At 50.3% G+C, this 21,442-nt stretch overlaps 1 protein-coding gene across 16 annotated transcripts in view; it reads left to right on the forward strand.

Moving 5' to 3' along the window:
- Positions 1-21,442, forward strand: part of MAPT (microtubule associated protein tau) — a 47,594-nt gene that overhangs the window by 2,599 nt on the left and 23,553 nt on the right. For 13 of the 16 annotated variants that reach the window (XR_011339160.1, XR_011339161.1, XM_069877284.1 and 10 more), the window contains exons 2-4: positions 16,335-16,423; positions 17,777-17,863; positions 19,280-19,366. Coding sequence is in view for 14 of the 16 variants with exons in the window: in XM_069877284.1 (XP_069733385.1) it covers positions 16,378-16,423; positions 17,777-17,863; positions 19,280-19,366 (220 nt within the window). In the remaining 2 variants the exon portion in view is untranslated. Of the gene's footprint in view, positions 1-16,334; positions 16,424-17,776; positions 17,864-19,279; positions 19,367-21,442 lie in introns of those variants that run through there. The other 3 variants (XM_069877288.1, XM_069877294.1, XM_069877296.1) reach the window with 2 other exon arrangements.

Genomic DNA, 21,442 nt, shown 5'->3' on the forward strand with positions numbered 1-21,442 from the left:
TTCTTACCCTGTAGGGGCAGGGAGCAGAGCAAATTGGTCCTGGGTGACGTTTCTATCCTCACTCAGAAGCTGGGCTTCGCAGCACCATGGGACTGTTACAATGGCTGGGGAAGGCCATGTTGAAAATGCTTTTGAGGTGGTGTCTCTGCTGTTTCTTCTGAGAGCAGGGGGGTAGCAAATTGTCCTGATGCTGCAGCATCTCTGCCTGTCGGGGTGTCTGTGTGTGTACCAGGCATTTGGTGTTGCCAAGTGAGATGCCGGTGCTGGGGTGTGTCTGTGTCCAGGCTTTCTGACAAGTCTCTTTTGGTTTGTGAAGCACTGAAAATTGGATCGTGAAGCAGTGTCTGAAGGGAAGTGCTGAGGGTGGTTGTTCCCTTTTATTCCCAGTAGGAACTTCATTGCTAGAGGTGCACCCTCAGTTTGGATCATTGCTCCCTCTTGGAGAAGCCTGAGTGGTGGAGTGTCTGCTCCCCATAGCATTGCTCCCACTGGCCTTGTAGCATGGATCCCAAGCTGTTCTTGCAGGGTGTGGTGGCTGTAGCAGAGAATTGTGGCCCTTCAGGTAATCCCTTCTGTGGTTTGTAAGGAGAGCTGAGCTGTGATGCACTGAATGGATCTGTGAATCTTTTGCAGCAGGATGGATCTCCTCCATCTCCATGTCAGAGCTCCATTTTACACTGAAATCTGCTGGTTGTAGGCTATTTTCTGACATGACTCTGGAAAGCATATGCCGTTTACGCTGGAGGCTGGAGGAATCGTATCCATGTCTTTAGACTGGAGCAGATTTTCTTTGCAAGTCTGATGAGCCTTTCATTCTCCTTAGAAATCAATCCACTTATTTTTTTTCCCTTTCCCTCCCAAGCAGTCTGATTCGTAAAGGCAGTCATTACGTGTGGGGTGGCTCCTGGTTTCCCTGTTTTTTCTTTAAATATCCAAGGAAAGGGAGCACCAGGGGATACCTTCTGTTAAGCTAAAAGGATTATCGCTGCAGTTGGGCTAATTATTTCCACCTTTGCAGCCTCCCCTCTGTACCTGCCCTGCCTGCTCTTCCTAGAGCAGATCCAGTCTCAGTCTGTCCCTCTTTGCCTCTGTGCCCACCCTCCTGTGTTTCTTTGGAGTCTTTGGTGTCCTGGGAAAGGACGTGGGTCTTTCCTGGTAGCTGTTCAGTGCGAGTGTTGCTCCCAATGAGTTGCGGCTCAGCTGTCTGCGCGATGCTCTAAGGCACCCGGGAAAGACAAAGGCTGATGGGAGTTATTGCAGGATAAGGTGCGGTCTTAGGGACAGATTTTATGAGTCCGTAGGAAGGAAGGCTGTGTTAAAGGCTGCCGTTCGTGGAGAAGCTTCAGCACTTGGAGAGGGGATGAAACCACTTGTGTTCGTGGTTTTGAATGCCGTGTGTGACAGAGCTGCCAGAATTTCTGCCTCTTGTCAGCATTTCAGTTCACGGCTGCCCATCAGCTCCTGCCCTAGGCTGTCTGCGTAGAAGTGCCTCATGTGATTTCAGATGGGTTTCTTCAGCGTATCAAGTCACTTGTTGCAGAAGGAAATTCCTTGAGGTGTTTGTAAATGGCTCAAAACCTGAAGGACCCTCTCCTACGATCCTTGAACACGTCCAGCTCAGCAATGTTCCTGTTTGTGCTGGCCGTGGAGGTCTTCCATACACTGGAAAGTGCTGGGATGTCCTTTTGAAGTTGAAATTGGAGAAGTAAGGGAGGTGTTCAGAGTGGTGAGATTATTCCCTGCCTAAAAATCATTTCATCTTTTATTTGACCAAAGCCTAATGTAGGTCATGGGCCTTACCAGGAAGGTGCCTGTCTTGCTCGCAAGCAGTTCTGCTTTCTCTGAGGTGTGTCACTTCATTTGAGCTTCCTCCTGCAGGGAACACATCTGGCCAGCAATACACTTTCCCACCAAGCTGAGGGCAAACCAGGCCTGTCCAAGTCAAGGTGTGAGGCAAAGCGATGGGCAGCTGCCTTGTGTGGTTGTGTTACAGAGGGGGAATTCATGTGCTCTCTGCAGTAGCTGTAGCTCGTCCCACAGCAGGTGTTAGTGAGCCCAGCACTGGGATTTAGTCCAGAGGCAGAATTGCCTTTTGTGGTTCATTTTCAGCTCTCACTTATTTTGAGCTCAAGGGTGGACTTTGCATACAAATTCTGTCCTTTGAAGTTTCCACTTTATATGTGGTTTTACCTGCTGCCTCATTATTGTGACAGGCGATGCTCCCTGGAGCAAGTTGGAGGGGTTTGTGGAAGTAGCTTTCAACAACGGACATCAAATTGGACATGATTTTCTCTTGGCATCTTCTAGTGTAATAATGGAGAGCCTGGCAGGCATCTGCAAAGGAAAGTGGTAAATGCTGCTGTCGGGTACAAAAAGGAGAGCGGGTGCAAGTCCAGCGAGAAATCTAGTGCTCAGGCTCTGGTGTTTGTAGTCACTGCTGATCAGTAAGCAAGGGAAGAGAGTCGGGAAAGATAGGGCCAAAATGAGCGTGTTGGAGTTGACCTGTGAGTCTGGGCCTTGTGGAGAGGAGGCTCGCAGGGGTTGTGGTCTGTAAAAAGGGCTCCTGTGAGCTGGAGGAAGCAGCCCACCACAGTGCACCCGGGTTTTGGTGTGTCCTGAACGTTGTGTGATCTTGGGCACCTGCCAGATCCAAGTGCCCTGTGCACACGTGGTCATGCTGTCCTCTCTTCCGTCTGTTCTCATCAATCTTCGCTGTCCTCTCCTCTTTCCTGTCCTTTCTAGATCTTGCCTGGCAGACCCGGATCTGTGTTCTGCCCTCTCCGGACGGAGGCAGCTGTTGCTTGCCTGTCCCTTGCCTTGGGCCCTTGCTGAGAGCAAGACAGGGCTCAGATCCCTGCAGGATGGACTGGGCTTCCAGCACAGGGGATCTCTCAGCAGCAGCACTGCTGAGCTTGTCATCACTGCATCCTTTTTTCGTGGTTTTGTAGCCTGCTTTGCATGAGTGTTGCCTTTCCCCTGTTTCCATGTTAGCCAAATTACCTTGCCAGCTCCTCCCTTCCCTTGGGCTCCTCCAGGAGAGAAGAGTCCTGAATTCTATTTAATGTGAAGGCCCTTATTAATGCTTAATCTCTCAGGTATGTCCCTGCTTTTATTGTACCTAAATAGGGTTTGTTGTCATGGCAGTCGGCGGTCTGGGCTCGGCTCTGAAGCATGTTCCATTAGTTATTTTTGCTCAGGTGCTTCCCTTATGGAGTCGAAAATCTCTTCATGACTTTGTTTGCTCTATCAACATCAAAGAGCCTCTTGATGCTTAAGTTCTTGAGTGGAGGAACCCTGTACAGTGGCTGTAGCAGTGAAATGGCAGAACATCCCCTCTAGCAGAAGGCGATGGGCAGACCTGGGTGATGCTGAAGGGAGATCAAGGTGAGCAAAACGAGTTGGAACTGAGTCGGGATTGCTAAGCACTACAGTCCTGCAGTCTGCGGAGAGAGAAATGCCCTGAACCCTTCCTGTCTGTAAAAATGGGCAGTCGTGTAAGGCAAGTGAACTGTTGGGCTGTGGGGGAGTTTGCTTTGCTGCTGCCCGCAGTCAGTGTGAGACCAGAAGCCAGCATCTCCCAGCAGCAGTCCACCGCTCTCTGCTTCCCTCGATAAGGAATGACAAAGCACTGCGGCTCTAGGTGTGGTCAGAGCCTCGCAAATAGTCTGTTTCTGCTCATGCACTGCGATAAAAAGCAGCCCTGTTTATTCCAGCCTTTGTATTAGTGATTTAGAGAGAGCCTGTGACTATTTTGAATGTGAATGGATCCCTCGTAACCTGAGACCGGGAGCAATATTATTTTAAGCAAGAAGTAAGGCTCTGAAGCAGGCTGTCCCTTTATACATATCATACATGTGGCAGCAGAGCTGCATTTAGAGCTGAAAGGGGATAAAATCCCTGAGGAGACTGATTGCACCTCATTTATTTTTAACAAATGTACTGGGTAGGATTGAGCCTGAATTCCTAGACTTGAGGCAGTCTAAGATTTGGCAGTTTCCACTCTTCAACCCTGTGGAAAGGAAGATGGGCACCGGCTGAGTTTCCAGCTCATTCCTGGGGAGGTTGAAATGCTCATGGATTCTGATTTTTGAACTTGCTTCTCCTTTAGCCCTTGAGTTGGGAGGGGAATAATGGTTTTACAGCTGGCTGAATTTATGGTCTAGCTTCCCAAGTGGGTTGTCACTACCCACACTGCACGCATCCGCTTCTGTTGTAAATCTGCTCATTGGCTCAGTAAAACTGGGATCAAGGCAAGACAGATTGCTACCTGATTGTCATCCCGAGTGGTCCAAACTGGGTGAAGACCAGCTGGAGCCAGACATCTGAGTGCTCTGTAAGGATGTGTTTTGTGTGTAGAGGTTTATATTTGTTGTTCACCTTTACTCACTTGAAAATCCTTGTCTTGTGCCTCAGCATGTTTCAAACTGTGCTCTCTGCTTATGAAAAATAAAAGTACAACTGCAGCTTCTGTTGGGCTTTTGTTGTTTTAAAAGCAGGAGCTTAAGAGCTGCCCTTTCTGATTTAATAATAATAAAAAAATAATAATAAATATCATAGTGAACATTTTGAGGGAGCATTGTGTTTTCTGCTATTTTGTAATAACATGAGAAGGGAGTTGTAAGTGTAGTGAAAATGCTTGATGAATGCCCTATTGTTTGTGTCTTTTGGCCTTAGGCAAAAAAAAAAAGAAGATATTCAGGAAACACATTATGACTTTTGACCTCATCTGAAGTGTCTGAGTCACGAATAGCAAAAACAATGGAGAAAAGCTACACAGAAGCTAAAATCGCCTTCCCTGAGCCCTGTCTTGCTGCATAGTGACTGCTGGGTGAGGACAAGTCCTGCCGTAGCCCTGAAGGCTTGTGAGATCTGGCGTGTTTATTTCTGTCTAGGGTAAGAAGCCAGTGTGTCCAGAGTGCGTCTGTCTCCTTGCACCGCGTGTATGGAGAGGCTGTCCGGACCGGGCAGCCTGCTGCCTTCCAGTGTTCAACCACTTTTGGGCTGCTGGAACTGGGCACTGCCTGGCCAGAAGGGTGTTTGGTGCCCGATTTGAGTGTCAAGTGGCTAAAAGTAACAGCTTGCTGAAATAAAATCCAGCTGGCGGCCAGTGACAAGTGGTGTCCCCAGGGCTCAGTGCTGGGTCCAGCCCTGTTCAATGTCTTTATCAATGACCTGGATGAAGGCATCGAGTGCACCCTTAGCAAGTTTGCTGATGACACTAAGCTGGGTGGAAGCTGGATCTGCTGGAGGGTCGGGAGGCTCCAAAGGGATCTGAACAGGCTGGAACCATGGGCTGAGACCAATGGGATGAGGTTTAACAAGGCCAAATGCCGGGTCCTGCACTTGGGGCAGAACAACCCTGAGCAGCTCCAGACTAGGAGAAGTCTGGCTGGAGACTGCCTGGAGGAGAAGGACCTGGGGGGTGTTGGTTGACAGCGACTGAACATGAGCCAGCAAGAAGGCTAATGGCATCTTGGCTTGGATCAGAAATGACGTGGCCAGCAAGTCCAGGGAGGTTCTTCTCCCTCTGGACTTGCACTGGTGAGACCGCTCCTCAAATCCTGGGGTCAGTTCTGGGCCCATCACCACAAGAAGGACGTTGAGGCTCCAGAGTGTGTCCAGAGAAGAGCAATGAAGCTGGTGAGGGGGCTGGAGAACAAGAGGAAGGGCTGAGAGAGCTGGGGGTGTTTAGCCTGGAGAAGAGGAGCTTGAGGGGAGACCTCATTGCTCTGTGCAACTCCCTGAAAGGAGGTTGTGGAGAGGAGGGAGCTGGGCTCTTCTCCCAAGTGACAGGGGACAGGATGAGAGGGAATGGCCTCAAGCTCCACCAGGGGAGGTTCAGGCTGGACATACATTAGCAAAAAATTTTTCACAGAAAGGGTCATTGGGCAGTGGCAGAGGCTGCCCAGGGAGGGGATTGAGTCACCTTCCCTGGAGGGGTTTAAGGGACAGGTGGACGAGGTGCTGAGGGACGTTTAGTGATTGATGGGAATGGTTGGACTTGATGATCCAGTGGGTTCTTTCCAACCTAGTGATTCTGTGATTCACCTGGCTGCCTGCATACCCTGTCCGTTCCCTCCCTCGTGGCAGCAGTGAGAGCCTTTCGGCTGTAGCCTGTTGGACACCACCTCTGCATCTGCAATCTCTGCACTCAGGAGAGCTGCAAACTTGTGTCCTGTAGAAGGAAAACAGTGCTCTCTAGGAAAACGCCCCTGACTCCACTTCTTCCCTAGGACAGGCTTTCTTTTGCTGCAGGAGCAATGCCAGCCACGGTGGTGTGGCAGTAGCTGAAGCAGATGGTGCCATTATCATTGTTTTAATTTCTGTCCATGTGTTGAAACAACTCAAAATAACTTAAGAAGTGAAGGCCCAATCTGAGAAGATACGTTGAATGTTTTTCTTGCCGTGGGAAAATCTCCTGCACCATGAGTCCCTCAGCACTTTGTGGCTGCTGTCCCATCCACTCTGATTAAGATCACTCGTGTAGGCATGAAGAATCTTTTATATTTAATATCTTCATTACTGAGGCAGCCTTGAATATTCACAGAACTTCTGTCAGGGTGCAGCGAATGTTGTCAGCACTGTGAAATCAAAAAAGGGGGAGCAGCTGAGATCAAAGTAAGCAATAAACTCACACCTTGCATCTTGACAGTGTGTTTTTCAAGCTGGAGACAACACTGGGAGGGTGCAACTGGCTGGTGGCTGGTGTAGGCATGGCGCTGGCTTCCCATGCTCTCCCGCTCTGCGATGCTGGTGCCCCAAAGCAGCATTTCACCAGGGGTAGGATGATCCATAGCACCACTGTCACGCACAACTGCTTGTGAGTGGTTCTGCTTCTGCTGGTTTAGTGCCTTGAGCCACCCCCCAATGCAGTTCTGGAGCAGGGTGTAAGGTCTGGGCAGAGACCAATGGGATGAGGTTTAACGAGGCCAAATGCCAGGTCCTGCACTTGGGGCACAACAACCCTGAGCAGCTCCAGACTAGGAGAAGTCTGGCTGGAAACTGCCTGGAGGAGAAGGACCTGGGGGGGTTGGTTGACAGCAACTGACCATGAGCCAGCAGTGGCCCAGGTGGCCAAGAAGGCCAATGGCATCTTGGCTTGGATCAGACACGGCGTGGCCAGCAGGTCCAGGGAGGTTCTTCTCCCTCTGGATTCGGCACTGGTGAGACCGCTCCTCGAATCCTGGGGTCAGTTCTGGCCCCTCAGCACAAGAAGGATGTTGAGGCTCTGGAGCGAGTCCAGAGAAGAGCAACGAAGCTGGGGAAGGGGGTGGAGAACAAGAGGAGCATCTGAGAGAGCTGGGGGTGTTTAGCCTGGAGAAGAGGAGGCTGAGGGGAGACCTCATTGCTCTGTGCAACTCCCTGAAAGGAGGTTGTGGAGAGGAGGGAGCTGGGCTCTTCTCCCAAGGGACAGGGGACAGGACGAGAGGGAATGGCCTCAAGCTCCACCAGGGGAGGTTCAGGCTGGACATCAGAAAAAAATTTTTCACCGAGAGGGTGATTGGTCCCTGGCAGAGGCTGCCCAGGGAGGGGGTTGAGTCCCCTTCCCTGGAGGGGTTTAAGGGACGGGTGGATGAGGTGCTGAGGGACGTGGTTTAGTGATTGATGGGGATGGTTGGACTCAATGATCCAGTGGGTCTTTTCCAACCTGGTGATTCTATGATTCTATGAATATGGGTGTGACCAGGCAGTGAGGTCTGAGCCTGGCTTGTTGAACGCAGCCTTGCTCTGCCCAGTTTCTAGACAGGGCCTCACTCTTTGGGTCTTTGCACAATCAGAACGTTGCACCTTTGAGGCCACAGCATCATGCAGTTTTCCCCAGAGCCCTTGCCGTGGTGCTGCACAGTGCACAGACACGTTAACATCGTGGTTAGCAATAGAAAGTGTCCAAAGCTTTGGGTCCGTTCACAAGTGTAAGCAAAATCTCCTTATTGAATTCTCTTAATTTATAAGGATTCTGGTTGCACTCTGCTCTCGCCTTTTCAGTGTCAGCATCCTTTGAGCCTAGCACCAAATAGCAGCATTGTCTGTCTTTTCACGTGGGGATGGAGGCTGGTGCACAGCTGGCTCACTGCTTGCACTGAGGGCAGGTGTCTAGAGCAGCTTCTGGGAAGTGCAGGATGTGGCCCTTCCCCAGCGCAGGATGGTTTAATCCTGCTTCTGTGTCCCTGGGTGCCCTGGCTCGGTGCACCACAGCAGAAGTGGCTGGTGGCTGGTTTTCCCTGCGGCAAAGAAAGGAGAGATTTGTGGGGCTTGTAGGAAGGCGCCTGAGCACTGCAGGGGTTTTTTCCTTGCAGTGGATTCTGCAATTTTTCTGCTTAAATGCAGAACATTTAACTTAAACTCTTCAGTGCGGAGTGTGTGCATGGTGTGTGCTCTGCAGATGGCTCAGGGCTTGTGTTTGATGCCGTGTTCACTCCAGGTTTCAGACATTTCCCTCGCCCGTGGCTCTGGTGCACCAAATGGATGCTGTTGTACGTGTGCGGCTGCAAAAGCCTGCAGAGAAAGGGAATCTGCAGAGCTTTCGTTCTGGCGCTAGCAGTCGTCTCTGCTGGGTCCTGCAGCACACGGCTGTGCTGCAAAGCAGGAGGTTGTAAAATGGAGATGATGCTGGAGAGCTCGCGTGAAGATGAGCAGCAGAGCTGCTTTCAAGGAGTCGTGGGCAGGCTAGGAGGTTTGGGTAATTTTCAGCATTTTGATTGAATTGTATTTCAGGAGCTCTGTCTGGGAACCTAAGAAGGGTGTGAGCTCAGGGCACACCCAGACTGGCAGGAAGATGGGGATGATCCTGTATCTGCCAGTTTTTCCCTGCCCTGGGATGTGTTGTGATACCCACTGGAGCATGAAATAAGTCCTCTCAGATTGTTTCTGACCTCATGTTAATGAAGAAAATTGTGATAACCATGAGGAACTGCTGGCCACGCTCACAGTCTTGTTTGTGGTACTTAGCGAGCATCCACAAAGCAGCTGAGCCCTGCCCAGCTTCTTTTTCCACTAACTGCTGTGTGAAGGGGACCTTACTCAGCTCCTTATCACAGGAGCATCCTTTGTAGTTGTTCCACACGTGTGACAGGGGAGCCGGCAGCTGACAGTGGGGGTGCAGATCTGGTTCTGTCTCTTCAGGCGATGCCATCTCTTGGGAAAGCAATTTTTTCTCTTTCTGGCAGCTGGAAAGACTGTCCAAGAGCTTTGTCATCCTGCCACGCGCAGCGGTTCAACCACGTCTTGGCACATGATGCAGCCTTGGAAAAGCAGTATAGGAGAAATATATATAGGAGGTGCTGAGGGACATGGTTTAGTGTTTGATAGGAATGGTTGGACTCGATAATCCGGTGGGTCTCTTCCCACCTGGTTATTCTATGATTCTATGAAATGTTGGGCTTCCACCATTTTCTGCTAAGAGTAGGGACTGGTACAAGCCTGCACGCTAGTGAGCCTGCCTCAGACCTGCAGCAGCAAGGAAGATGTTCTGATTTCCAGTGGGCTGGGCTGAGCAAAGGAATGGGAAGAGTCAAAGAGAATTAGCTGGTAAATAAGATCTCCTGCCTTCTCTTTGATCTGCTCTGTGTGTTCAGCTGCTTAAAGGCTTCCCAGGCAAGCAGGATTTTGGGAGAGGAAGAGTTTATCCACCCATAGACTGTCTCATGGCTCTGTGAAATGCACAGCTGCAAGATACTCTAGCAGGGGGCTGGGAAGAAATCCGAAGGTAGCTTAATAAATCCCTGCTAAAGAGGCTTCTCTTCCTTCTATTCACAAAGAGCCTGCTGGACAGACAGGGCAATCTTTACAGCTACTGTTGCTTCTTTTATTTCTGCCTCGTAAGCCTCTATGATCAGAGCTTTAATCTAGCTAAAGTTAGTGGCCTTAGAAACCTCCTGATCTTTCATCATGGCATGCAATGAGGAGGGGGATCCAGAGTGCTGGTATTGCCCTGGCCATGGTCACCCTGAACGTCCTCCTGTGAGCCCACAGCGAAACCTGGGGGGTGTGGGCTGTGCTGGTGGTGTTGTGGAAGGACATCTTTGACTTGGGTCAGAGAAGGCAGGTAAAAAGTGAAGAAGAAAGGTAGGAAGGGTTAAAAGACTGAGGAAGATACTGATAGTGGAGTAGATGCTGCAGCAGGAGAGGCAATGGGTGAGGTCTAGTTCTCTAAGGAGCTTCCTCTGGTTTTTCTACACAATCGTGGCTCCAGAGAGCCCAGCCTGAAGGAGAGCAGTGCAGCTGGCAGCACGTAGATCCTGGTGCCTGTGTGAGCCCTACTTCCACGCAGTAGGTCCCCAGCCTACTCCTGACAAGCCTTTTCGCCTCTGTTCGTGTTGCAGGGAAGGTGGGAATAGTGATGTCTTTGGAAAACCACCTTGTGCTTCTGTCAGCGGCAATTGATGCAAGATTTAGGGTTAATACTATTACACTGTAGAACACTTCTGTGTGTTCCCTCAAGTTTTTGGAAGGGGCCACATTTGTGGTGCCCTTTTATATGGGCAGAGAAGAGACGTGCAGATAAAACCATTTCTCATCTCCTGAGTCCAGCTCAGGCCGTGGGTTGTGTGCCTGGATAATCTGGTCTCCTAATTGCCGCCCTGCTTGGAGGCAGCTGCTGAGCTGGGCCTAAGCTGATTTGAGATGGCAAATTCTGTTAGTCTAATTCTCAGCAGTGCTGAGGAACTTGTCAGCACGTGAGTAACCCCTGGTTCTTCTCAAGCCCCAAGCGAGCACTGCAGCCCTTCGCCCGCTGTTGACCCCAGCGGTCGTATCATAGAATCACCACGTTGGAAAAGACCCACAGGATCATCGAGTCCAACCCTTTCTATTGATCACTAAACCATGCCCCTCAGCACCTCATCCACCCGTCCTTTATTGCAGCAGGTTTGGTTAGTAAAGGTTTGGTTAACAGAGGTTTGGTTAGTAAAGGCTCTTTACAGCTGGTGCTTTTGGCTCTTGTGTCTTTGGACTTGGCTCCTGTGTTCCCTTTCGATGCTGTTTGTACAGAGTTGGGGCATCTCATTGCTTCGAGGGGAAGAAGAAGGATGCATTTTGGAGTCTGTTTTTGTGAGGCATTTGTCTTTGAAACCCGAAGGAAGCTTTTCCAGCCCCTACACTAGATAACTTGAAACTCTGTGTAATTTCCCTGCTCATTGCAGATTAGGCAGTGCTTGCAGTTAATGAGATCACAGTCCGTATTCCTTCCTCCGCCAGCTTCTTGGAAAAACAGCACTTGGAAAAGTACACAAAGGAGATGAGAAGGAGCTTGCTTATGAATTATGAACAGCCTTTCAGGCTGATGTTATTTCACAAGGCTGTCACTCTATTTTAATTAAGTAATTTAGATGGAGTGATGCTTTCTTTAAAACTCTGTTTGTGTTTGATCACCTTTCAGAGGTAACACTTAGATAGCTCATGTTTGTAGGGTTTTCATTTTCAAGTAACAAGAGCAGGTGCTTGCTGCCCTTACTGATTAAATAACGGAGAGGGCAGACGCTGCTGCAGGTGAGCACCAGACCCAGTAGCCAGGAGGCTTTACCCTGCTTCTGCCTGGAAATGGGGTGGGTGGTTGCTTAGGTGTTTTGTGGCTGGTGGGAAAGACCCATCGATGAGTACCAGAGTGTGCGAATCCACCAGTATCTCTCAAAGCATTGTGCCTTCTGCTGGAACTTCTCCTTCCTCTGTTTTCTTACCAATGTGTGGCTGGTAACCCCCGCACCCAGCCGCGAAGAAGAGGAGAAGAGGAGGCTGAGGGGAGACCTCATTGCTCTCTGCAACTCCCTGAAAGGAGGTTGTGGAGAGGAGGGAGCTGGGCTCTTCTCCCAAGGGACAGGGGACAGGACGAGAGGGAATGGCCTCAAGCACCACCAGGGGAGGTTCAGGCTGGACATCAGGAAAAAATTTTTCATGGCAAGGGTCATTGGGCAGTGGCAGAGGCTGCCCAGGGAGGGGGTTGAGTCCCCTTCCCTGGAGGGGTTTAAGGGACGGGTGGATGAGGTGCTGAGGAACATGGTTTAGTGATTGATGGGAATGGTTGGACTCGATGATCTGATGGGTCTTTTCCAACCTGGTGATTCTATGATTCTGTGATTCTATGAAGAGATCTGGTTGCAAACCCAGCGGTCCAGATGGGCTGAGCCTGTGCTGCCGCTCTGGAAACCAGCCTGGTTCTCCTGCTCCTAGCAATAAAACCTTTACCCCCTCCTCGACTCCTCATGTGCCTTGGTGCACAGCTCCTTGCGCCTCCTCTCTGGAAAGGCAGGCTGCGGGTTTGAAAACCGCGTGGTTCGGAGGAGCTGTTAGCAATGGGATAGGCTGCTGCTTTTCAGATAGCGGCTGCGGCTGAGATGAACAGTCCTGCTGAAAATGGATAAGGTTCTTGCAAGGGTTTGTGCTTTATCTGCCGTGCAGGTGGTGCTGCTGAAGTTTATCTCTGCGCAGCTTTCCTTGGCGTCATTATTCATGACTGAGACATTGCTTCAAGGTGGGGCTGCTTTTACAGTTTTTTAGGACGTTTTTCCCTCCTTAATGTTATGTTTTTCCCCAAGAGGGATTTCGCCTTCCCTCACTCAAAAACCAAACAGGGTTATCATTACAGACTTTTTTCAAAATTCTAAGTAGTTTTTCAAATGCGCAATTTTCAGACCATCTTTGTTTAAAAAGTCTAATCTAAAATGTGCAGTTCTAATAAGATTTAAATTCTCTTTAGTCATATTAATTTATTACCTGAGTGAAGACACAAAGCAAAGCGAAGACTTTCCCACTAGAATAAGAAGGTGTTTGCATACGGGCAATTAACTGTTGTCTGCAATGGATTAAAAAGAAAGAGGAAGAGAAGGGAGTTCAGCATCTGTTGAAGAGGCATAAAACATCTTTAGAGATGCTGTTGTGGACAGGACTGTGTGGTTATATAGTCTGGGTATTTCAAATTCTGCTGGCAGAGCTTCACGGCTTAGAGGTAACAGTGCTGGAGCCTCACCTATACTGACCCATTGAGTCACTTTATGTGCTTAATGTTATTTATTTGCTTATCTGACGCTAATGAAATGTCATCAGCCCTATTCTAATGGGTTTAATTCTCAACCCTGCCAGGCCTTGGAGGGCAAGCTGCAAGAATTGCTTCAGGAGCTGCAGTGCTTGGAGAAAGGGTCTCTGTTGAATGGTCATTTCTTCAGCTGAAAGCAGGGTGCTGTGGAGACCGCATGGGAGGTGGATTCCCCACGTGCCCCTTGGCTCCTGCCAGTTTGAGGAGCTCTTGTTCTCACCGCTGACGGCTCCACGCCGTGGCTCAGGCATGGTCCAGGGAGGTTCTTCTCCCTCTGGACTCCGCACTGGTGAGACCGCTCCTCGAATCCTGGGGTCAGTTCTGGGCCCCTCACCACAAGAAGGATGTTGAGACTCTGGAGTGAGTCCAGAGAAGAGCAACGAAGCTGGTGAGGGGGCTGGGGAACAAGAGGAGCGTCTGAAAGAGCTGGGGGTGTTTAGCCTGGAGAAGAGGAGGCTGAGGGGAGACCTCATTGCTCTCTGCAACTCCCTGAGAGGAGGTTGTGGAGAGGAGGGAGCTGGGCTCTTCTCCCAAGGGACAGGGGACAGGACGAGAGGGAATGGCCTCAAGCTCTGCCAGAGGAGGTTTAGGAAAAAATATTTCATGGAAAGGGTCATTGGTCCCTGGCAGAGGCTGCCCAGGGCGGGGGTTGAGTCCCCTTCCCTGGAGGGGTTTAAGGGACGGGTGGACGAGGCACTAAGGGACATGGGTTAGTGATTGGTGGGAATGGTTGGACTCGCTGATCCTGTGGGTCTTTTCCAACCTGGTGATTCTATGATTCTATGGTGTGATTGCTCCTCTGCCTGCTGAGCTGCAGGCATGTGGAGGACACTGCACTTCATCTGCTGGGAGATGCTTCTGCTCTCTGCAGCAAACTGCAGCCCCTAGTATCACCGTGGCCAAATAAATGAGTGTCCAGGATGTTTTATAAGCTGCAGCCAGGTCTCAGGTGCTTTCAGGGTACCGTTGAGTGGTTTTTTTTGATGGATCTTTGTCGCTTTTCATCATGTTCTTTTTCTTGTAACAGAAAAGACAGCTCTTTCTCTCTTGTCCCTGAAAAATTAATGGCTGCATCCTCCGGAGCACATCTGTGCTCCTTTCAGCTCTGAGGCGGCTGAACCCTGCAGTGCATGGAGCTCAGTGGGAACAGGAGCTGTGTGTCCAGCTGTGAGCAGCGCAGTGTTAACAGCCGCCTTGCAAAGCTCCAGCAGACAGCAGGATTGTCGGCTTCTCTGGAAAGCAGACGCTGTTTCTGAGTGCCGAGGAGCCCTGGCACTGGCAGGGTGACGGGCAGCCCCACACACCCGCCAGCAGATCCTCTGTCTCTGCTGAATCACGGCCCTCTGCTCTCATGCCAGGGCCACACAGATGCCGAATGCTCTGTTTGCAGGACAAGAGGAAGGTCTGGCTGTGTCAGGTGCTCTGTGCAAAGCCAGCTGATGAGCCCCTGGCATGGTATGCGAGCTCACTCGCCATCGGGCTACAAATCTTCTCTGAATAGTGTCCCAGGAAAATCTTGTCCAGAGGCAAGAAGGGTCTAAATGTGTCTTCCCAGGGAGTTGCTAATTGGGAAGACAGAAAAAGAGGCAGAATGAGGAGCAGTTAGCAGTAAAGCCTCGTTGCAGTCCAGAACAGCAAATTTGTGGGTGGTTTGCCTCTGGGTCTGCCGTTGGGAAGCAAGGATGTAAGTATCTGTAGATGTTTAGTGAACTAAGCGGGGCCTATTTTTGTGGATGATTTCCTTTCAGGGCTAGTTCTTGAGCTTAACTTGTTATAGTTCTGTTGAATGGCTTTGTAGCTGTCCAAGGCCGAAATTAAATTGCACAGTCATCCTGCTAAGGCTTTAAAAAAGCCAGCTGAGAGATCTGGTTGCTGGCAGTGGAGTTTCTCTTGCATAGTTGGATATATCCAGCTAATATATTGTGGCAAACAAACCCACACGAGTTCACTTTGGTAGCCTGAGCTTCATTGCTGGGTTCATTCCTCCCTGACGGTCATGGCAAATGTGTGATTACAGTAATAGCTGTTTATTAATCACTGCCAATGGCTGTAATTATATCAGCTATTAGGAAGTCAGTTAAAAGCAATGTCTGCCCAACCAACGTGGAGAATAAGGAGAAACAGTCCCTGCTCCACAGAAACAGGTAAGGTTTGTTGGTCACTTCCTTTCCTTTTGCAGATAGGGTTAAGTTAGGAAAATGACTGAATTTTAGCAGCTTTCTGCTTCCAGTATCCAGAGCTATTCACAGTGCCTCACTCTGTGCCGTGGGGTTGGCTCTCTGAGCACTGCAGGAAGGGTTCAAGGGTGAGCAGCCACACTGTCCACTCAGACCCTCAGCCAAGCGAGACCCTCTTCTCTGAGAGTGCCTGGCCCAGATTCTGTGAGCCAAGAAATCAGTCTCTGAAGAGCCCAGGTTTGCCCCTGTATGTTGCTCTTGGATTGCTTTTGAACTGATGTGTGTATCATCGCTGGCTGAATCAGCCAGTGCAGAGCTTGGGGCGCGCAGCAGCTGTGTGGCTGCACTTGGCACGCTGCTCCCAGGGACTGGTGGTGACAAAACAGTGGCTGAGCAGTGTCCTGTGTGCCCCTGGATGGACTGCTTAAAAAACCTGTGGAATTTTGATGTTGCATCTGGGCAGGAGTCACCTATGTCCTTGTTCTGATGGGTGCAGTGACTGGCACGTGCTTTTGCTTGTGCAGAAGCAGTTAAACCTTCCCTTTGTCCACAAGGACCGTTTGCTCCTTCATATGTCTTCTATGCAAAATCCACATTTCCTTTTCATTCATATGCATTGGTGATGTTTCTTCTGTCCTTTGAGCATGGGTTGCTGTGAGCTGTGCCCAGAGCTTGGTGCTGTTCTGCTGAAGAGCTCTGGCTGCAGCAGCCCTTTCAGATCCCCATTTGGCCTCTTGCCACCCCCTTCTCGCTGTCCTCCTCTGTGTGATAGCTGTGGACAAAACACGGTCCTGGTGGATTCGGAGGCGCTAGCGTTGGATGATCCAGGGAATGTTTCAGTGCCTGTGTGAAACCCAGTAAGTAACATGTAAGCTGTGAGCTTCGCCACATACAGTTGTGTCATTCCGGGGCTCAGCAAAGGGAAACAAAGCAGATAGATTCTTAGGGTGGCCAAAACCTCTTCTTGGCTATTGGCTTGCAATAGGATGTTTAAATGCTCCTGGAAGCTGGCTGACGTGCCAAAACTGTCTTGAGGAGCAGCAGATGGAAGTGCGCCAGCTGGAGTCTGGAGGAAGGTTCGCTGTGTCAGGTTTTGCCTGATGGGTGTTTGGTTTTACTCTCCTTTCCAGGTAACTTCGCTGAGAGACGGCGGAACAGCGTGAGGACATCACCATGATGGAGGATCACGCAACTGGCCAGGAGAAGCACATCCCATCAGGTGAGCATCTCCAGGAGGAGTTGGTGTAAAGGACCTGTCCTGCCCACCGCTAAGAGAATGACCCAGGGGTGGGAGCAGGGGGACTTGGGGCAGCCAGGAGGAGGTGGTGTGTGTGTCTGAAAGGTTCCTTGGATCGGCTGGCTGCAGCTGCTGGGCAGTGGGTAGCCATGTGATGCTCTGAAGTTCACAGTCATAGGGAGATGCTGCTGTTTGATATCGTTGCCCAGCAAGAGCAGAACGGCCCCCAGTATCCGGGCCAGCGACGATCTTGCTGCTGCAACTTTGCAAACGTGTGTTTGCGTTCACTCCTATTCACTATAAAAATACAGCACTGCTTTTGTTTGGAGACACAGCCCAAGGATGCTGCTTGCTGCTTGCTTTTCTCACCTGCACAGTGAGATGGGGGGAGCTGAACAGAGAGCTTGGGGTGTGGGGGCCATGCAAGAACCTTTTGCCCCATGTTTCAGACCTGCATTTCTCAAGGAGCTTTTCCTTTCTCATTCCGCCATGCTCCAAAATTGAGCTTGGAAACCCACATAATGGCCACAAACCTGGTGGGACTCACTCCTGGCTATGCTCCACATAAACATCATCTTAATTTTCTTTTCCTGAGATGCTTTGAACACAGCTTACACCAGATAAATGGATTGTCTGTCCTGGAGAGAATCCACAGCATCCATTCATCCCGGGTTCTATAATGCATTTCAGTCTGATAGCTCCTCTCAGCTTGTAGCCTCAGCTTCGCACATCACAGGCTCAGAGGGATTTTATTTATCTTAGTTTGAATCTTCTTTTCCAAGTTATTTTCTACAGTTCTCATTATTTTATTTGCCCATACTCCTTGCAGAGGGGAGACTTACGCCTCTTGCCCTGCTCTTCCAAAAGATGACCTTTGTCAACCAGTCTTGGCACAGCACGTGGTGTGCTACACCAACCCTTACAAAGATGGGCAGCTTTGCCATGATGAGAATTAAACACATCGTGGAAATGTTCAGCACCCTGAGGGAGGGAGGCTGAAGGCTCCAGAAATGACAGAGAACAACAGTGACACAGCGACTATACATCTTTTCTGCTTATGTTGCTAAGATCTCTTTTCCTGCTTGTGCCATGCTTTGCTCTTCCTAGCTGTCCAGTTCACTGGGCTTTTCTTTTTTGCTGTTGAGCTTCCACTTGTTCCTTTTGGCGATGACACTGGTGCTTTCGGTTGGCATTTTCACGCTTTGCTTGCTTATTAGTTCAGGTGTTCTGTACTTTCCAATTACAGTTTTTTGCTGCTGTGGATCTGGGCAATCGTAATGCACAGGCCATAATTCATAGCCAAGGACTTGTCCTAAGTATTTGAATGTTTTCCAGGCTATCCCCTCCAGATACCAGTCGATGATGGATCAGATGAGCCTGTTTCTGAAACATCTGACGCTAAGAGCACCCCAACTACGGAAGGTGGGAGCTCTTTGACTTACTGCTCAGAAACCATGATGGATGGGGCGTGGTAATCCTTGCCAAAAGACTCGCTGGACTGTGTTCTAGTGGGGTTTCTCAGGAGGAGTGTCTGCCCTCTTGGATAAAAGCTCTTCATTAGTCTCATCACAAGTCACTTTTGCTGCAGAATGGGATAATGAGCTTTAAAGGTGGAGAACGGGTTAGAAGGCAAGAGAAGGTGAAGTGTTTATTATAGCTCAGGAAGTTGCTTGCAGTTTGCTTCCTGAAGGCTTTTTACAGAGTGACTGCAGGGTCCTGTTGGCTCGGTGCAGGCGGGAGCAATCCCATGTTGTGCGCTCCCAGGGCTAGAGGTTTTTGTCATCATGTTCCCCTGAGATACCGACAGCACGGCTGGTTCCCTTTCAAGAGGTAGCTGTCCCTCATAGCTCTTCCCTGTCCCATATTTATGTGTTCATTAGTACAGCATGGTTTGTGCTGGAGTGATAAAATGTGCAGAGTCCATATATAAAACAAGACTTTGTGCTGATGGAGAAGTCATGTTGGTAGGGCTCAAGGCATGTTCATGCTGCTCCAGAGTTGCCTGAATACCATGTTTGCAGAAAGAATCTAATTCCAAAGCCATCTAGAGACTTGTTCACCATTTTGGTTTGGATTGGAGGAGACCTTAGAGGTCATCTTTAAGTTATATTTTAATTAACTGCAGTTTATGTTCCTTTGGCTGCTTTAATCCCAAGTATCTGCCTCTTGGAGACTTCAGGTAAAGACATCAGATTGCAAAATTTATCTATAAGAAAGGTGGACGGAGATGCTGACCAGTTCCAGCCCTGTCCCGCTGGAGGTGCAGGCCAGATGATTGTCTGAGAAGTGGCTCTGTTCCTGCACATACGGCTCAAGGAATCAGTACATAAAACCTGGCTGGTGTGGAAGGGGATGTTATCCCTCTTTCCAGGTGGATTGGGACTGTTGTGGTGAGCTGGCATCCCTCTGGTAGATGGAGCCGGGTCTCAGAGCTGCCCTGAGTGTGATGCAGTTGGAGTGTTTGGGTGCTTTTGTGGATATCCCGTGGGAGCTGTCCTCTTCTGCTCAAGACTGGTGACGTCCCTGCGCAGACAGCATTGCTGTGCGTGTAGATCAGGCATCAATAGCTATCTTCAGATGTGTGTTTTTCAGGCAGCGTTCATGCTAAAGCCTTCAGCTGCTCCATGCTGGAGACGTGGTCTGTGTGGCAGAGCGGGAGGCTCATGGCATCCCTGCAATATGGGCTTTGCTCTGTCGTGCTGGGTTGTCTCCTTCCACAAGCACTGACTCAAGGGAGGGAGTCAGGTGCTTTTCTGAGCAAAATGTTCTTCAGGCATGCCCTGGCGCCGACAGGATTTTGCTACTCAACGGCTCTGTGAAAGCTGCATTATTTTTCAGATGCCACAGCACCTTTAGTGGAGGAAGGAGACCACGAGGATCAGGGTGGTGTCGAACAACACGGGGAGATTCCAGAAGGAACCACAGGTGAGGGAGACCAAGGTGCAGTTTCATCTCTTGATGCAGACAGAGCAGAGAGCTAGACTGGTTAATGCATGAAAATAACACCGCAAAACCTCTCGCAGGCATGCTTTGCTGCTGATGTGTGCTTCTTTCTTCTCCATGGCCTGCAGGAATAATTAATCGCAGAACCACAGAATGGTCGGGGTTAGGAAAGTCCTCTGGACCTCCTCTAGTCCAACCTCCTTGCTAAAGCAGGGTCACCTCCAGCTGGTTGCACAGGAGTGCATCCAGGTGGGTTTGGATGTCTCTGGAGAAGGAGACCACCCTCTGTGGGCAGCCAGCTCCAGTGCTTCATCACACACAAGAAAGAAGTTTTCCCTTATGTTCAGGTGGAACTTCCCGTGCTCCAGTTTGTGTCTAGTGGTACTTGTCCTGTTGCTGGGCGCCACTACACAGAGTCTGTCCTCTCCTGCTGCCCCTCACCTGTCAGAAATGGATCAGCACTGATGCGATCCCCTCTCAGTTTGCTCTTCTCCAGGCTGAACAGACCCAGGTCTCCCAGCCTTTCCTCCTAAGGAAGATGCTCCAGTCCCCTCATCATCTCTGTGGACTCTCTCCAGTCATTCCTTGCCTTTCCAGAGCTGGGGAGCCCAGGACTGGACACAAGGTTCCAGATGGTGCCTCCCTAGGGCAAAACAGAGAGGAGAACCCCCCTTGCCCTGCTGGCCACACTTTTTTACATGCACCCCAGAATTCCCTTGGCCTTCTTGGCCATGAGGGGCCATTGGTGGCTCGTGGTTGGCTTGGTGTCCATGAGGACTCCCGGGTCCTTCTCCGCAGAGCTGTTTTCCAGCTGATCAGTCCCTCACCTGTACTGGTCCAGGGGGTCGTTCCTCCCCAGGAGAAGGACTGTACATTTGTCTTTGTTGAACTGCATGAGGTTCCTCTCCACCCATCTATCCAGCTTGTCCAGGTCTCACTGAACAGCAGCCTCTGGTGGATCAGCCGTTCCTCCCAGTGTTGTGTCATCAGCAAACTTACTGAGCGTGCAGTCCCCTCATGCAGGGCATTGATGCTGATGCTGGACCAGACTGGGCCAAGTATTGATGCTGGGCAACACCCCTGGCCTCGAGCCTCCAACAGGGCTCTGTGCCACTGATCCTAAACCTTTAATTCCCTAGCTTACGGGTGTCCTCTTGCCTCCTCCATCACGGGGAAAACTTGCAGCCTTTTATTCTCTCTTTCTTAGCTCCTCATCTGACAATCTTCCTATCTGGTGTCTCTGTGGCGGCCTCACCTCCCATCTCCAGGCTAAGTGCTTGCCTGCAGATCGTGATAATCTCTGCTGCTCTGCCAGCAGCCTGTGTTGCAGTGAGGTGATCACTACAGGGCTTTGCTGCTTCTCTCACTGGCGCTCTCGCTCAGCCCAGCCCATGCTTTGTCTTCGGAGCAGCGGGTGAAACCAGGCCACTGCAGCAGTTCTGTGTGTGCCAGCGTGTTTTCAGGATAACGCAGAGGAAATGGAGTGGCTAATTCAGCCTGTGGGGAATTCCTGCACGTGGGCCTGGTTTTCCAGGGAGGGGTGGTGGTCTTTCAGAGGCAGAGGAAGAAGGGAGTGAGCTGCAGCAGTGCTGTGTGTGTATAAGAGAGCAGGAGCTCCTGGGAGAGTCAGATCTTTATGGGAAAAATGTGTCCCCTACGCAGGAGCCACTGGCTTCTGGAAGCATCAGTCAGGGCCTGAGAAAGGCAGTGAGTGGAAATGAGCTTCTGCCAATGCCTGAATGCTGCAACAAGCCCACAATGTGCTCCCTCGGGCAGACAAACTGTCCTGCTTCCAGTCCCCTGGGCTGAAACAGAGCATCTTGCCTGTGAGCAAGGATGCACAGTCTCTTGTTCAAGATCTGACTGCACCAGGGAGCCAGGAAGAAGCAGCGTGTCCTGAACTCTTTGGAAAAAAAAGTGGAGGAGAACAGAAAATCCTAGTTTGACTGTAGAGCTGCTGCGTGCGAATATAATTGATTGAGCCTGTTGGAAGTAGTTGTATAATAAATTGAAAAAATTCTGATGGAGACAAACCATCACTGCTATGAAGAAAACTGC

This window comes from Phaenicophaeus curvirostris, chromosome 26 (genome assembly GCF_032191515.1).
Source record: "Phaenicophaeus curvirostris isolate KB17595 chromosome 26, BPBGC_Pcur_1.0, whole genome shotgun sequence".
NCBI classification, from domain to species: domain Eukaryota; kingdom Metazoa; phylum Chordata; class Aves; order Cuculiformes; family Cuculidae; genus Phaenicophaeus; species Phaenicophaeus curvirostris.